Source organism: Panthera pardus, unplaced genomic scaffold, assembly GCF_024362965.1.
Source record: "Panthera pardus isolate Hobbes unplaced genomic scaffold, ASM2436296v1 HiC_scaffold_12, whole genome shotgun sequence".
Lineage (NCBI taxonomy): Eukaryota > Metazoa > Chordata > Mammalia > Carnivora > Felidae > Panthera > Panthera pardus.
The window spans coordinates 11,372,579-11,390,207 of NW_026526677.1; the positions used below are offsets into that span (position 1 = coordinate 11,372,579).

The following is a 17,629-nucleotide window of genomic DNA, read 5'->3' on the forward strand; positions in this document are numbered from 1 at the left end:
TACGTCAAGAACCAAACCTGGGAGATGAAGAAGGGCATTATATAATCATTACAGGGTCTATCCATCAGGAAGAGCTAACAATTATAAATGTCTATGCGCCGAATACGGGAGCCCCCAAATATATAAAACAATTACTCATAAGCATAAGCAACCTTATTGATAGGAATGTGGTAATTGCAGGGGACTTTAACACTCCACTTACAGAAATGGACAGATCATCTAGACCCATGGCCAATAAAGAAACAAGGTCCCTGAATGATACATTGGATCAGATGGGCTTGACAGATATATTTAGAACTCTGCATCAGAGAGCAAAGAATATACTTTCTTCTCGAGTGCATATGGAACCTTCTCCAAGATAGATCACATACTGGGTCACAAAACAGCCCTTCATAAGTATACAAGAATTGAGATCATACCATGCATACTTTCAGACCACAATGCGATGAAGCTTGAAGTCAACCACAGGAAAAAGTCTGGAAAACCTCCAAAACCATGGAGGTTAAAGAACACCCTACGAAAGAATGAATGGGTCAACCAGGCAATTAGAGGAGAAATTAAGAAATATATGGAAACAAATGAAAATGAAAATGCAACAATCCAAACGCTTTGGGATGCAGCGAAGGCAGTCCTGAGAGGAAAATACATTGCAATCCAGGCCTATCTCAAGAAACAAGAAAAATCCCAAATACAAAATCTAACAGCACACCTAAAGGAAATAGAAGCAGAACAGCAAAGACAGCCTAAACCCAGCAGAAGAAGAGAAATAATAAAGATCAGAGCAGAAATAAACAATACAGAATCTAAAAAAACTGTAGAGCAGATCAATGAAACCAAGAGTTGGTTTTTTTAAAAAAATAAACAAAATTGACAAACCTCTAGCCAGGCTTCTCAAAAAGAAAAGGGAGATGACCCAAATAGATAAAATCATGAATGAAAATGGAATTATTACAACCAATCCCTCAGACATACAAGCAATTATCAGGGAATACTATGAAAAACTATATACCAACAAACTGGACAACCTGGAAGAAATGGACAAATTCCTAAACACCCACACACTTCCAAAACTCAAACTGGAGGAAATAGAAAGCTTGAACAGACCCATAACCAGCGAAGAAATTGAATCGGTTATCAAAAATCTCCCAACAAATAAGAGTCCAGGACCAGATGGCTTCCCAGGGGAGTTCTACCAGACGTTTAAAGCAGAGATAATACCTATCCTTCTCAAGCTATTCCAAGAAATAGAAAAGGAAGGAAAACTTCCAGACTCATTCTATGAAGCCAGTATTACTTTGATTCCTAAACCAGACAGACACCCAGTAAAAAAAGAGAACTACAGGCCAATATCCCTGATGAATATGGATGCAAAAATTCTCAATAAGACACTAGCAAATCAAATTTAACAGCATATAAAAAGAATTATTCACCATGATCAAGTGGGATTCATTCCTGGGATGCAGGGCTGGTTCAACATTCGCAAATCAATCAACGTGATACATTACATTAATAAAAGAAAAGATAAGAACCATATTTACCTGTCAATCGATGCAGAAAAGGCATTTGACAAAATTCAGCAACATTTCTTAATAAAAACCCTCGAGAAAGTCGGGATAGAAGGAACATACTTAAACATCATAAAAGCCATTTATGAAAAGCCCACAGCTAACATCATCCTCAATGGGGAAAAACTGAGAGCTTTTTCCCTGAGATCAGGAACACGACAGGGATGTCCACTCTCACCGCTGCTGTTTAACATAGTGCTGGAAGTTCTAGCATCAGCAATCAGACAACAAAAGGAAATCAAAGGCATCAAAATTGGCAAAGATGAAGTCAAGCTTTCACTTTTTGCAGATGACATGATATTATACATGGAAAATCCAATAGACTCCACCAGAAGTCTGCTAGAACTGATACATGAATTTAGCAAAGTTGCAGGATACAAAATCAATGTACAGAAATCAGTTGCATTCTTATACACTAGTAATGAAGCAACAGAAATACAAATAAAGAAACTGATCCCATTCACAATTGCACCAAGAAGCATAAAATACCTAGGGATAAATCTAACCAAAGATGTAAAAGATCTGTATGCTGAAAACTATAGAAAGCTTATGAAGGAAATTGAAGAAGATATAAAGAAATGGATGGGGTGCCTGGGTGGCTCAGTCGGTTAAGCGTCCGACTTCAGCTCAGGTCACGATCTCACGGTTCGTGAGTTCGAGCCCCGCGTCAGGCTCTGGGCTGATGGCTCAGAGCCTGGAGCCTGCTTCCGATTCTGTGTCTCCCTCTCTCTCTGCCCCTCCCCCATTCATGCTCTGTCTCTCTCTGTCTCAAAAATAAATAAACATTTAAAAAAAATTAAAAAAAAAAAAGAAATGGAAAAACATTCCATGCTCATGGATTGGAAGAATAAATATTGTCAAAATGTCAATACTACCCAAAGCTATCTACACATTCAATGCAATCCCAATCAAAATTGAGCCAGCATTCTTCTCGAAACTAGAACAAGCAATCCTAAAATTCAGATGGAACCACAAAAGGCCCCGAATAGCCAAAGTAATTTTGAAGAAGAAGACCAAAGCAGGAGGCATCACAATCCCAGACTTTAGCCTCTACTACAAAGCTGTCATCATCAAGACAGCATGGTATTGGCACAAAAACAGACACACAGACCAATGGAATAGAATAGAAACCCCACAACTAGACCCACAAACGTATGGCCAACTCACCTTTGACAAAGCAGGAAAGAACATCCAATGGAAAAAAGACAGTCTCTTTAACAAATGGTGCTGGGAGAACTGGACAGCAACATGCAGAAGGTTGAAACTAGACCACTTTCTCACACCATTCACAAAAATAAACTCAAAATGGATAAAGGACCTGAATGTGAGACAGGAAACTATCAAAACCCTAGAGGAGAAAGCAGGAAAAGACCTCTCTGACCTCAGTCGTAGCAATTTCTTACTTGACACATCCCCAAAGGCAAGGGAATTAAAAGCAAAAATGAACTACTGGGACCTCATGAAGATAAAAAGCTTCTGCACAGCAAAGGAAACAATCAACAAAACTAAAAGGCAACCAACGGAATGGGAAAAGATATTTGCAAATGACATATTGGACAAAGGGCTAGTATTCAAAATCTATAAGAGCTCACCAAACTCCACACCCGAAAAACAGATAATCCAGTGAAGAAATGGGCAGAAAACATGAATAGACACTTCTCTAAAGAAGACATCCGGATGGCCAAACAGGCACATGAAAAGATGCTCAACATCGCTCCTCATCAGGGAAATACAAATCAAAACCACACTCAGATATCACCTCACGCCAGTCAGAGTGGCCAAAATGAACAAATCAGGAGACTATAGATGCTGAAGAGGATGTGGAGAAACGGGAACCCTCTTGCACTGTTGGTGGGAATGCAAACTGGTGCAGCCACTCTGGAAAACAGTGTGGAGGTTCCTCAAAAAATTAAAAATAGACCTACCCTATGACCCAGCAATAGCACTGCTAGGAATTTACCCAAGGGATACAGGAGCACTGATGCATAGGGGCACTTGTGCCCCAATGTTTATAGCAGCACTCTCAACAATAGCCAAATTGTGGAAAGACACTAAATGTCCATCAACTGATGAATGGATAAAGAAATTGTGGTTTATATACACAATGGAGTACTACGTGGCAATGAGAAAGAACGAAATATGGCCCTTTGTAGCAACGTGGATGGAACTGGAGAGTGTGATGCTAAGTGAAATAAGCCATACAGAGAAAGACAGATACCATATGGTTTCACTCTTATGTGGATCCTGAGAAACTTAACAGAAACCCATGGGGGAGGGGAAGGAAAAAAAAAAAAAAAAAAGAGGTTAGAGTGGGAGAGAGCCAAAGCATAAGAGACTCTTAAAAACTGAGAACAAACTGAGGGCTGATGGGGGGGGTGGGGGGTGGGGGGGTGGGTGATGGGTATTGAAGAGGGCACCTTTTGGGATGAGCACTGGGTGTTGTATGGAAACCAATTTGACAATAAATTTCATATACTGAAAAAAAAAAAAAAAAAAAAAGAACCAAACCTGGGAGTAGGCTACAGGTTTCTGTTATCTCTTGATTTTAAAATAAAGATTAGGGGAGCCTGGCTGGCTCAGTCTGTAGAGCATGTGACTCTTGATCTTGGGGTTGTAAATTCAAGCCCCACGTTGGGTATAGAGATTACTTAAAAATAGAATCTTAAAAAAGTAAAATAAATAAAAAAGTTAGAAAGATTAAAAACTGAGATGCTAGGTAATTTTCATACAGATGGAAAAAAATACAAATCCCAATGGATATAGACCTGGATGATCCGAAAACAGTGGCTTGTAGCTATACTCTGCTTTTTAAATTTTCCAAGTGCTCACAGGGCACCGATTCTCAACTTGCTTAGGCATTAGAATCACCCGTGGGGACTTAGTTCATAATAGGAATTCCTAAACCCCACCTTCAGAGTTTCTGACTTAGTTAAGTAGGGACCAGATATTTACATTTATACAAAGGTCTCAGGGACATCTGATGCAGCTGGTCTGAAGACTAACTTTGGGGAGATTTTAACAAACCCATTCCAGTAAAAGAACATCAAGGTTTTTACCCCTACTTTGCATCATCCTAGCTGTGTGGCAAATCATTGCATCCTGGAACATCAGTTTCCTACAAATAAATACCATAGAATTATCAGAACAGTGTAAATAAAGAACTGTGAGAAATGGCAGGACAGAAAATTTTTTAGGGACCGGAGAAGACCTCACATCCCTCCTCGCATTTCCACAATGCTTTATTCATACTTCTTTTGTGATACCTCAACATTATTATATGCTCATATTGTCCCTACATAAATATAAATTCCTAAAGAAATGGATCACTGGTTTTTCTTTGTATCCTCTATTGTACCTGGCACAACTCTTGCAGAGAAAAATAGACATCACTTATAATAGTTACTATTTAAAGGTAAAACTTTGAGCTTACTTTTTAGTTTTTTTTTTTAATTTTTTTTAATGTTTATTTTTGAGAGAGAGACAGAGCATGAGTGGGGGAGGAGCAGAGAGAGGGAGACAGAATCCGAAGCAGACTCCAGGCTCTGACCTGTCAGCACAGAGCCCAACACAGGGCTCGAACCCACAAACCGTGAGACCACGATCTGAGCGGAAGTGGGACGCTTAACCAACTGAGCCACGGCGGGGGGGGGGGGGGGGGGGGGATGGGGGGGGGCTACTGTTTAGTTCTTTTAAAATCAGTAACGAGGTGGAAGTTGGGGGGGGCCACCAAAAGACTTCGAGACCAAAGAGGGATTGTACTGACACTTTATTCTCCATCCAAAGCAAAATTACACAAGATCCAGCTTGAGATTTTTAAACGCGTGAGCACATTCGGATCTCCCACTTTTGGTGGAGGGGAGCAGGCAAGAGATGCCTAGAATCTGATACTGGCTTGGGAGTGGGGGTCAGTAAAAAGCTTTTAGAGCTGCTCTTAAAGGAACAGAAATGGTTGGCTGTAATAAAGTCCACTAACTCTTTTGAGACAGCTTCAGTGTGCAGATAACCAAGAAGTGCCTAAGACGGTGGACACAGAAAGTTCTCCCAGTAGCTGTGGAAGCGTTCCAGGTTTTCTTTGTTGCCATTTATGAAAATAATCCTTGGGGAAAGACCATACGCAGATTTAGCATGATTTAAATACAACAGACATCAGTCTCAATTTGCTAATCCTATTTGTGCCCTAAGCTTGGGGAAAGATCCTTTCTCATTCTAAATATCAAAAAGCTTCAAACCCATAAAAATGATTTTGCCCAACATCCTCCCAGAATACTTACGCGTTATTTTAACTCGATAATCAAGTTTTGATATTGTCCCGTCACTGGGGTCTCTGGAGTCACACAGACTCCAATTCTGATTGTAGTTTTCCTTCTGTGTGACCGGGGCAAATTAAACCCCACGACCCTCGGGATGGAATCTGCAAATGGGTATCACGCCTTCCTTCTCTCATGGACTCGTTGGGAGGACTCCGCGCAGTGATGAGTACTGAACGCGACACACTGCAAGCGCCCACTAAAAGCTCAGGCCACGGTGCATGATCAGTGGTGTTTTCCTAATGCCTCTGAGCGCCCCCCCCCCCCCCCCCCCACACACACACAAGGGGCTTAATGCAGTGAGCTGGGAGGCGCAACCGGGTGGGCGAAGCCAAGCTTTCTCAGCGCGACACTCGGCCCGGGAAGCCAGACCCCCCCGCCCGCATCCCACGAAAGACCTCGGATTGTAAGGAGACTCCCAGAAGGCGCCGGGGGCTCGGGGCGTGGCTAGCGGACGCCCGCACGGAACCTAAACCCCGCGGCCCGGTTTCTTCCGCTTCCGCCGGGACTCTCTGCAGAGTGGACAGATGCGAAGGCGACTTCCGGGGCGGCCGTGTCCCGGGAGTCGCCGAGATCGCCGCGGGGAGCCCGGCGCGGCCGGGTGCGTGTGGCCATGTGGCGGGTGCTGGCTCGCGCGGGGACGCCGCTCCTGCGAACGCAGCTGTCAGGTCAGGAGGCCCCTCGGTCACTCAGAAGACGTCCCCTTCCTCCCCAGCGCCAGTGCGGCACCTCGCCAGCTCCGGGAAGGCTCTGCCGACGGTTACCGAAGCGCTGGGTAGGGGCCGCGCTCCCCCGCCGCGGGGACTCGTGGCGAAGAGCGGCGGCCACCTGGGGCGGGGGTGGGGGGGTCGGCTCCCGGAGACCCCTGCTAGCGGGCTTCTTTGGGGAGCCCTGAGCCTGTGGGCCCACGTAGTGGAACCCGCGGCCCACTATCAGGGCACTCCGTTAGGAGTGACCGGTCCAGGTTGTGCCGGGCCCAGCTCTTGTCGCTCTCATCTTTTAATTGGTCTTTGTAGATTCCTGGGTCGCCCCGCCCGCCAGTGCTGGCCTGAAGACGCTGCTCCCGGTGCCGGCTTTTGAGGGTGAGAGCTTGTGTCAGTTTCGTGTTTTTCTCTGATGGACCCTAGAAGAGGGTAGGTGAAGACGTAGGAGGGTTCTTGTACTTCCTATCTCCATTCACTCGCGCAGTAAACTTGTATCGAGGGCTTACTGTATGCCAAGTGTTCTGAACACTGGGGATACATCAGAAAATGAGAGAGACCCACAAAGGTCCCTGCTTTTCTGGAGCAGATGTGTAATGGGATGGGTCCCGTATGGCCTACCAACTGGGGCGCATGGTCCACCCTCAGCCATGGCTGATTGGCATCAAATTTGAACTTTTGATGTTCTCTCTAAAGGATGTTACATATATGCGGTCATATAACAACATATGTGAAAAGCATTGGTTTTTTAAATACAAACGTTAAGAAAAACCTCAAGTGTAAATCTAATTGACCATATCTTTTATTTTTCTTTTAAAGTTTATTTATGTATTTTGAGAGAGAGCGTGCACCAGGGAGGGGCAGAGAGAGGATCCCAAGCAGGCTCCGCGCTGTCACCACAGAGCCGGATGCAGGCTCGAACTCACAAACAGTGAGATCATGACCTCAGCTGAAATCGAGTCAATACTTAACCAACTGAGCCACCCAGGTGTCCCTAATTTACCATATCGCTAATATATTGGAAATCTCAAAAAAAAAAAAAAGCATCCTTGACCTCTGAGGGCTTTGGCTTCTGCACGTAATTGTTAAACGACTCTGTGCTCTGGAAGTACATATGGACTTGTAGGTGAGAGAAAGCATCACTAAATTCCTCTGTAGCTGCTTGTAGAAACTGGAGGAGAACGGGCAGTTTCTGTAACCCTAAATAGCCCATTAATAATTTGGTATTTCCTCGAAGGCCCCTGTTTTGTGTTTGACTCCATGGCAAAGCCATGCTTGTTTTACGATAGACCTGTTTTAAATGACTTAAAAGTTCTAATTTTTTTCCTCCCAACTTGTCAGAACGTTTGATAGGAAAGAAGGACGCAGCACGTCTGGCCTGCAATTCAGTCCACCTGCCTTCAGTGCCGCAAGCTGTTGCCCATTGTACGCAGCATACAGGTGTCAGCGTGAAAAGCCCTGTAGAAAGAGAGCACAGATCACAGGATTCCTGGGTTGCAGGTTTCTTAACAAGAACATGGCAGAGGGGCGCCTGGGTGGCTTAGTCGGTTAAGCGTCCGACTCTTGGTTTCCGCTCAGGTCTTGATAGCGTGATTTCGTGAGTTCAAGCCGCACATTGGGCTCTATGCTGACAGCGTGGAGCCTGCTTGGGAGTCTTCTCTCTGCCCCTCCCCCGCTCACACTGTCTCTGTCTCTCTCAAAATAAATAAACTTTTTAAAAAATAAAAAAAAAAAAAATGTGGCAGAGCAGGAGAATGTAGATATTTTCATATCATTGTAGTAAATATTCTTTCCACTACCCCCATTAACATCCAGAGAGGCCATGTAGTATTTTGAAGAAAAAAAAAAAAGTCATACGGTCTGACTTTGCTGTTTTCACTGGATGGCCTAGAACAAATTACAAAATGTCTCTAGGCCTCACATTCCCCTTTTGTAAAACGGAGCTTTAAAACAGTACCCGCCTAATGTTCTGTTCCGTGATCTGGGTGTGTTAATGTGGGTGTGTTTATGCAGTCATTTTGTGATAATTCACTGAGCTGTACACTTTTTATTTGGCCCTTTGATTATGTGTGTTAGACTTTAAAATGTTCAAAATTTTTAAAAAGGGAAGCCCTAAGAAATTCCTAAGCTATAAAATCGCTTTAAAGATTAAATGAGATAGTGCACGTAAAGCATTCTACTCCGTGTCTAGCACTTGTAAACATGAAAAACAAAAAGTTAGCCAGTCTTAACTCTGTGACATTCTTAATCTCTGTACCTTCCCAGTGGTCTCTCTTCTAGTTTCAGGCAGAGAGTGCATTTCGTTTGAAGGTTAAAACTGCGCTGTCTTCAAAGGTTCAGAAGCCTCTCCGTTAATTCTTGTCATAACCAAAAGATTCCAGTTGACACTGGAAAAAAAAGCATTGGCAGGAAAAACCCAATATACTTCTGGAATTACTTTTTAGTGGTAACTTCAAGACTTTCACTTGATTGCTATAAATCTTTCTGGGAAGAAAATGGATCCTTCGAAATGGGTTGTTTTATTTATTCTTGGTTGTGCTCTTTTTAGATGTTTCCATTCCTGAAAAGCCCAAGCTTAGATTTGTTGAGAGGGTTCCACTTGTGCCAAAAGTCAGAAGGGAACCCAAGAACTTGAGTGACATACGGGGACCTTCTACCGAAGCCACCGAGTTCACAGAAGGCAGTTTCGCAATCTTGGTAAGTGAGTTCAGTGTCAGGTGCCTATAGGATGGAAGTCAGGGATTAGCAAAATCTCATGCTCTTGGAGTTGTTGTGTTCCTCCACAGGTTTTATTAGAACTGCCACCATTTGCTCTTTATTTATTTTATGTTTATTTTAGAGACAGAGACAGAGCACAAGTGGGGGAGGTGCAGAGAGAGAAAGACAGAATCTGAAGCAGGCTCCAGGCTCTGTCAGTACAGAGCCCAACGCGGGGCTTGAACTCACAAACCACGAGATCAGGTCATGACCTAAGCCAAAGTTGGACGCTTAACCGACTGAGCCACCCAGGCGCCCCCACCGTTTGCTCTTTAAAATGATGTGCACTACCCAGTAAACATTTGAGTTCTCTTTTTTTTTTTTTTCGTGTAGAGTGCAGATAATGTAAAAGCAGGAAAAGGAAGAGGCTACCTATTTGGCCCCTATAATCATACTGTGAAATCTTCTCAGACCTCTGCTAGAAATAAAACTACCCATGACTTAGGATGTGAGACAACTGTTTCCTTACTCAGGTAGCTCCCATGAAGACTTGATGTCAGAAGCTGCACAAATGGGTGTGAACTAGGATTGATTTCCCATCAGGCAGCCAGAGCAGTATTTTACAGTCCTTCCCACAGCCTGCATGATCAGCCCCACCAACCTCTCAGAACCTCATGCCCAAGCCCTGTCCCTTACTCTGTTCCAGTCACTCTGGCTTCTGCTCCAACTCCCCAAGCCCCTTACTGTGTCAGGCCCTTCACATACCCCATTCCTCTGCCTGTAACTATTGTCTGTTTTCCCTTGGCCACTTCCTACCATTCTGGCTTCAGCTTTAAGTGTCATCTCCTCAGAGGCCTTCCCTGGTTATCCACTGAAATGGGTCCACCCTTGTTCTCATTTATTACTGTACCCTAGGCTTTTCCTCCATGGTTCTTACTAGAACTTCTATTTCTATCTTTATGTATATCATTGAAGCCGCAGTTATTATGAAAGAGCCCATAAAAGATACCTAAGTCCCCACGTGTTTCTAATTGTTTCATCTACTTTTAGGCACTGGGTGGTGGTTACCTCCACTGGGGCCATTTTGAAATGATGCGCCTGACAATCAACCGCTCTCTGGACCCCAAGAACATGTTTGCTTTATGGAGAGTACCAGCCCCTTTCAAGCCCATCACCCGCAAGGGTATGGGACAGCGCATGGGGGGAGGCAAAGGTGCCATTGATCACTACGTGACTCCCGTGAAGGCTGGCCGTCTCATAGTAGAGATGGGTGGGCGTTGTGAATTCAAAGAGGTACAAGGTTTCCTCGACCAGGTGGCCCACAAGTTGCCGTTCCCAGCAAAGGCCGTGAGCCGTGAGACTCTAGAGAAGATGCGGAAAGATCAAGAGGAAAGAGAACAGAACAACCAAAACCCCTGGACCTTTGAGCGCATAGCCACTGCCAACATGCTGGGGATACGCAAAGTCCTGAGCCCGTATGACTTGGCCCAGAAGGGACGGTACTGGGGCAAGTTCTATATGCCTGAACGTGTGTAGTGAGAGTGGGAGAACTAAGTGTACAAAGGCTGCTGAGAGAAAGAATCTACACTTTTATTCCCATCAGCCTACCCTCCAAGTCTTCGGGTAGCTCTGATATCTAACTGAGGAGCAGTGTATGAGTAAATGAGTTCTGAAAGATTGTACACTATCTGCTGATTTTTTTAAGTGCGTTGTATTTACATCAAATAAAGTTTGAGGATCATCTCAGGAAATAACTTCTCATTGGTCACTCCTAATCCTTAAATGGTCAGGAGGCTGGCCTGTTAGGGGGTCTGGTTCTCCCCAGCTGTAAGATGAATGTCTTCAGGGCTGAAACATCCTTCCATCTCCCACCTCCGGTATAAGTTGGACTTAGTATCTGTATGGGTTTCCCTGCCGTCTGAAAGTTTGCTTCATATCGCTTCACTTTTACCAAAGACCTTCATTAGTAACTGTTTTTTCTCGAACTGGAAGAAATCCAAAGAGGATTTTCACTCTCACAAAATGGTAATTACTTGGCTGTACATTTTTTCAGTTTAGGAACGCTCTACTTTCAAACAGTGGGGAATTCTGTACTACCTGTTACATGTACACGCTTCAGGAGCAAGTTGCTATGATATTTACTAGTTAGAAACATTTTTGGAAAATCAAAGAAAGAAACTGGGACACACATTGTTTGATTGAACAGATATTTATTTATGCCCAGCTACCCATCTCTCAATCCTGGAAGGCCAAGGGGGATGTTGGACAATAAGATAAGGAACGTAACCCTTGCCTTTTAACACAAGAACTAATAGAAGTTGAAGTTGGCCTTTCTAGGTCTGAAGTTCTCTGAGGAGGGCCAGTGTTGTGTCCCTGTAGGTTCTAGTACAGTGCACGTGCCACACAGCACTCAAATATGCTGGATGAATAAGGGCCCCGTGTGTTACATCCCCATGTTTTCCACCTCCCTGTCTGTCCTTAACAAGATTCATCTAGTTTTCAGAGCTAGCCAGCAGTTTTCTAACCCCTGTTCAAACTAAAAGCTACAAATGGATATAAATGGTAAACCATGTGCTTTGGAAAGTGGGTAGAAAACAGCACACTGACTTGAATTGTCAGTTTTTAATCCCACCTTCTTAAAACGTTAAGATCTCGAGCAAAGTTACAAATATATCTAAATAGTTACATGGTTCTCAAGAGTTGAACACTGTGGTTTTTAATGTGTTTTTAGTGACCCTCTTGTAGTTACAGTAAAACCTTGGTTTGCGAGCATAATTCATCCCAGAAACATGCTTATAAGCCAAAGCTATATCAAAGCGAATTTCCAGAGCCACTGGCTCAGTTGTGATCGTGTGATGTTTGGCATCATGTACTACTCTTATCACAAGATGTCGCTCGTTTATCAAGTTAAAATTTATTAGAAATGTTTGCTCATCTTGTGGAACACAGAACAAGTTTCTTGCAGTCCAAGGTTTTACTGGTACGAAACTGCATTAGAGAACACATCTAAACCTTGAATTGGGACCGGTGTTTGGGACAATTTTATACACACATTGCTGGCCGACTAAATCCGTTTTAGCTAGCAACACAGAGCACATAAATAATGCAAGTGGTAGGCTGCTGTCACCTTTCTGACCTGACACGTCATCTCTGTTACCGTTCACAGAACACGGTGCTGATTGTCGGGAGTTCATAGTATAAACCTTTTTTTTGTTTGGGGTCCACCTTGAGTTACTGAACCCCAATCCTGGGGCCAGCCGATCTTCCCAGAATAAGAGACTGTCCGTGGAACTCCATCACCACCCATATAAAAGGACTTTTTATGTCACCGAAATAGGAGGCCTGTTGTGCAGAAGTGTGGATCAGCCCATTTCCAGGCATGTGCACACAGCATCTGATACATAACCCGTTTACCACTGATGCCTTAAAAGGTTTCAGAGTAAGACCCAAGGACTCATCCATGAGCTGAAATCAGAGCTTAATTACAGGTAATTAAGTCAACTGATACTTGAACATCTGTAAGTGGCAGGCACTGTGCTAAGCACTGGGGACGCTGCCGTGAGCAAGACCCGTATGGCGCCTATGGTTAGACAACCTTCACTTTAGACAATTAGACCCTGAAGAAGGAAGTAGATGCAGGTTGGTCAAAGGTGAGGCCTAGAAGAACCTGAGGGGCCTGGTGTTGATCAAAGAGAAAATGAGATCCTGATGAGCAGGGAGTGCACCATTTTCTGCCTCTGTGCAGCACTGGCTGTTCTATTTCCCGAATAGGCACCTGTTCTCAGCCCCACAGCCCTTGCCTAACCAGCTGTCCGCCACTGTGCTCCCTGTTCCTCCAGCCCTGCCCGCCCCTCCCTCCCAGCTCCGTACTGTCTGAAGTCTAGCTTTGCTAACGTGTAATGGGTGGTTGGATGACGCCCTGTGTCATAGGTCTCATCATGGAAAGAGGGGTAGCTGTGAGGAATCTGCAGTGGAGAGGTGATGGCACCACAGAGGTGGAAGAAGGGTTAGAAACTCCAGCTGAGGCTCCATCGGTGAGGACTGAAGGAGACAACAGAAACGGAGGGGGAAGAAATTCACAGATTATACACAACAGGATGCTAGAAGCCAGGATCACCAAGTCCTTCCTCAGCGAGTCTGCACTAACTTGTTAGTTAGGGGTTTACTGGCTGGCTCTCTTCTAAAGAGTTCAGGGTGCTTTTAATGCAAGAACTAACTCTCCTCCAGCCTTTCCCGGACACCACAGCCCAAACTGCTGCAGGGAAGCAACATCCTTCTACGAAGCATCCTGAACAGAGCGTTCGTTCTGCTACCAGACCCGGTTTGGAACAGCTTGCCACCTTCTGTCTCCCCATCTACTGCCAACCCATTATTCACCCATTTTTCTCTTTACAAAGCATTTCTTTCCTGAGTTTTCTCCAGCCTTTATCTACTTCAGCACCTCATCCCACCCAGATTTGGGGCACCTGGTGACAAATGACAAAACCCCGAGGACACCAGAGTTTCAAGTAAGTGAGAGTAGGTCTGACCCTCCCCACAGATGGCTCACCTTGTTCAGGCAAATATGCCCCCAATGGTAGAAGCTAAGATGATCGCAAGGATGATACAGCAGATCATGATCATGATCTTCTTCTGCTCGTCCACACAAGGAAAGAAAAAGCATGTGAGCAACAGCGTCCACGTGCAGACACAGCCACCAAAGAAGGCAGACAAAAGCGGATCCGGGCACGGTGGAGGATGAGAAGGGAAAGGAAGATGGATCTGGCTTCTAGAACCCAGGGTGTTAACAGAAGCATTGCTTTCGGGGAGAGATTCAAAATTAGATCAACAGCAATCTCCAGGGATGTTTGGTATGTCTCTGCCTTCTAGATCCCATCCCGTCGCACCAGAGTTCTCCTGTCTCCTGGAGCCAGATACTCATGACGAGTGAACCAAATTATGGCGGGCAGGGAGCAGCTTAAATCTGAAACTCAAATACAGTTACATTTCATTCTTTGAGAGGTAGACCATCTTCAAAACCTGGAACTTTTGGTCCATCTGGTCCAGCACATGGTTGAAAAAGATTTTAACCCCTTTCCAAAGCCTAAACAAAAACCACCACGTGGTGGCACCCGGCCACTGTTTTGCAGGGAAAGAGAGGCAGAACTGTTTTGCAATCAATATAAAGTCATTTATTTTTAAATTATCAATAAAATAATCAACTTTACATTAAAAAAAAAATACAACAACAACAAAAAAACCCCTTCACTTGTATTAAACTAAGCCCCAGGCCTCAACAAAGGCCTGTGATTAGAGCTTGTCTGCCCTTGTTGCTGGAGCCAGTCCGCCGTTTGACTTCATAGCCACGGGCAAGAGGGCACCCCTTTGGCTCTGTCTGAGTGCTGGGCAATGACGGAGTAAGTAGCCTTTGCAGAGGAAGCCAAGGGGCTGTGGCTGCATTAGGGTGCTCTCCCTATCCTAGAAAGTCAAGGCTGAAATATAAATCAGGGAGACTGGCAGAGACTGGGAATCTAAGGGGGACCGTCACTAGAAAATTACCTGGCTGTTGCTTCCCTCCATGACAAGAACAGGGGGAGACCAAGAACCTGTCAAGCTTGTCAAACTGGTAGTGGACGAATTACTCGGTAGTCCCTGATCTCCCCCAACTGACTCAGCCCTGACAACAGGATCATCCAAAGGCCACATGAATGATCTCAGATTGCTATGGGATATTCTCAGGACAAGCCTCATCAATGCACTGGTGGGAAGAGGTACCAAAACTTGTCACACCTTCTGTCTGCTAAGCAGAATAACTTAACGGGGTCAACTTAGTCCCTACCCCAGAGATCCATGATCGTCCCAGTACTCATCCATAAAACAAGGTTTCTAAATGACACGGGAAGATATTTCTACTCTGATTCATTTGAAGATAAGCAAATGTCTCTTACCTAATTTTTAGCCTAGCTCAAGGTTATTTTTTTTTTTTTTTGAGGTTATAATATCCTCCATTTCTAGTTTCCTACTTCCTGAGAGACATGGGCATATATGTATATATATATCTCACACACATGGTTATAAAAATACATCTGGAATACATGAAATGAGTGACTGTATATTTGCACCAGTCTTGATCATTTCCAGAGCCTGAGACTCAAGCACCTGTCCCTGGCCCAATTTTAAGTGCCTGGTTATTTCTGGCCTCAAGGCAATGGCTTCACAAAGCATCACTCCAATGGAGAACAGCCAGTTTCCAAGAGTTCGATATGGGAAACAAATATCCCATACCCTTAACCTTTACAAATGGTAACCTCATCGTGGATTATCTAGGATCATCATGGTGCCCCCTAGAGTAAACACGAGAGATTACGACATAAAGATTGAAGTTGGTCACCAAGCTGAACATACTAAGAGCTTAATTTAAGATTGAATTTCAAATAAGTCAGCTTCTAAGACCAAAACGACATCTGCCAGTTCCTCATATTTTCAAGATGTGGGGACAAGAAATTGTAAGGACTGAGATCCTGCCAAGTGAAAGGCTCAAGTCAAGTCTTATTGTTGCCACACTTGGAAGAATCCCTTTTCTTTGTTAAAGATGCCCCCCTAAAAAAATACACTGCAATTTCTGGGAGAATACTCCATGAGGTAGAAAATACAGCACCTTGAGAAGGTTTTGAATAGGCTTTCCAAGGTGCAAGGCATAATTTGACACATTCAGAGGAAAGAAAGAGAAGCTGGGGTGGTTTGCACAGTCCAGGAGAGAAGGCACTTCAGAGTTGGGGCAGGAGAAGGTTTTGAGGAGAACTCAGGGTCGCATCAGGTAGATTAGCTTCATCCGGGCTAAACTGTTTGCTGGGTCAGGTCCAAGGACGGTTACAAGGAGACAAGGGGACAGGTCCCACTCTCTCAGGAAGGCCATTCAAACTCCATTCCCGTCTGAAGACAAGGGTGGCCACACCAGGCTGGAGTGAAATCGGGTTCTAAGAGAGGCAGGGGAAGGAGGAGCTGATCAGTGCACAGGATGATGGTGGAGAGCAACATTAAGACTCGGTCACAAACCTAGAAGGTGGAGACGAAAAATCAGACAAAACTGCAAAAAGGAGGGCAATGGTGAAGTCAACGCGAAACCTGAGAAATCCGGTAGACAAACCCCTGAGACGGGACCTGGGACTAAATCTCCTATTGTAAAAGAATCAAAAAGCCGTATTATGCAAGGGAAAAATAAACCTCTGGGCCTTTTATAATCTTTCACACAGGCTGTCACATTCCCATCAAAGGACTTGCCAGAGGGAGGCCAAGTCACTCCATGAAAACACCTGTTCTATCTACAGGGCCCTCATTAGCACCTTTCAGATACAAGTTCCAGAACTTGAATCTTCTTCTCCATTATTCCCCTACTCCCCACTTGTCTTACACAGTGAAAAGAACAAAGAGAAATTCAGGGGTCATCATGGCTGTTCCATCTGAAGAGCTCGGTAGGCTTGGGTGAGTTTCCTAACTTCTCTGAGCTTCAGAGTTTCCCATCTGAAAATGGGGATAATGTTGTTATCCTAGAACAGTACCTGGCACACAGTTGGGGAATATAAACATAGGCTGTCTTCCCTCCCTCCTGCCCTCAGACCTCTTGTCCTCAGGCCACATGGATGGGGGGAGGGTGTCCAGACCTAAGCAGCCAGTCCTGACTTTATGGAATACACTACAATAAGCAACCCGACACTGCTCAGCAACGCAGATAAGTCAACTAAACACAATACGTGAACTAGTCTCCCCCTTTAAAAAGGATTCATTTACGTTCTCAAGATGAAGTTGATGTTTAGTGCTATAACCATCTCTCTTCAAGATCCTGTGGTCACACCTCACAAGGGGTCTCGAGAACCCTTTGAGACCCACTGAAGCCAAAATAAAGAAGAGGGTCGGCTCTGGGTGCCAACATGGAGGTACGTGTCAGGTATTTAAAAGATTGGTATCTAGTACCTCAGCAACCCAACTTCTCTGAATTCATCAAAGAGAAAATAGAAATGAGAGAAATAGAGGTTTGTCATACTGTTAGTTGTCGCTAAATAGTAATAACAAATCTCCAACTTTGGGGAAATAATAACAAATTGAGAGTGTATTCACAATCTTGTGTTGAAAATTAGATTTGCGGAGAGATCTCAGTGATGCGGAATGAGACATACGATTTTTTAACTGGATCTAAAACCAGAGATAATACGGTCTAAGCCGTGTGAAACCACGTCTGAACGTGGACGTGCCAGAAGGCTATGAGCAATAACACTAAAAGTTCATTCTGTTCACCTTTTCTGTTTTATAGGGTTTGTTTGTTTGTTTTTAACAATACATCCTACATTTTATTTGGAAAAGTAATATTTAAGAAGTCACAGAA

At 44.3% G+C, this 17,629-nt stretch overlaps 2 protein-coding genes across 4 annotated transcripts in view; one reads left to right on the plus strand and one right to left on the minus strand.

The window, feature by feature from the left end:
• Positions 1 to 6,384: 6,384 nt before the first annotated feature.
• MRPL16 (mitochondrial ribosomal protein L16) lies at positions 6,385 to 11,932 on the plus strand. Its single transcript, XM_019414491.2, has 4 exons — positions 6,385 to 6,540; positions 6,889 to 6,954; positions 9,122 to 9,270; positions 10,321 to 11,932. Exons 1-4 carry the CDS (start codon positions 6,486 to 6,488, stop codon positions 10,804 to 10,806), a joined length of 756 nt encoding a protein of 251 aa, XP_019270036.1. The 5' UTR covers positions 6,385 to 6,485; the 3' UTR covers positions 10,807 to 11,932.
• Positions 11,933 to 14,418: 2,486 nt separating this feature from the next.
• The window catches only part of STX3 (syntaxin 3), a 40,546-nt gene continuing 37,335 nt past the window's right edge, over positions 14,419 to 17,629 (minus strand). Inside the window, exon 10 of one of the 3 annotated variants that reach the window (XM_019414484.2) lies at positions 14,419 to 16,226. In XM_019414484.2, the coding sequence (XP_019270029.1) occupies positions 16,104 to 16,226 (123 nt within the window). In that variant the 3' untranslated portion in view covers positions 14,419 to 16,103. Of the gene's footprint in view, positions 16,306 to 17,629 lie in introns of all 3 variants that reach the window. The other 2 variants (XM_019414488.2, XM_019414487.1) reach the window with 2 other exon arrangements.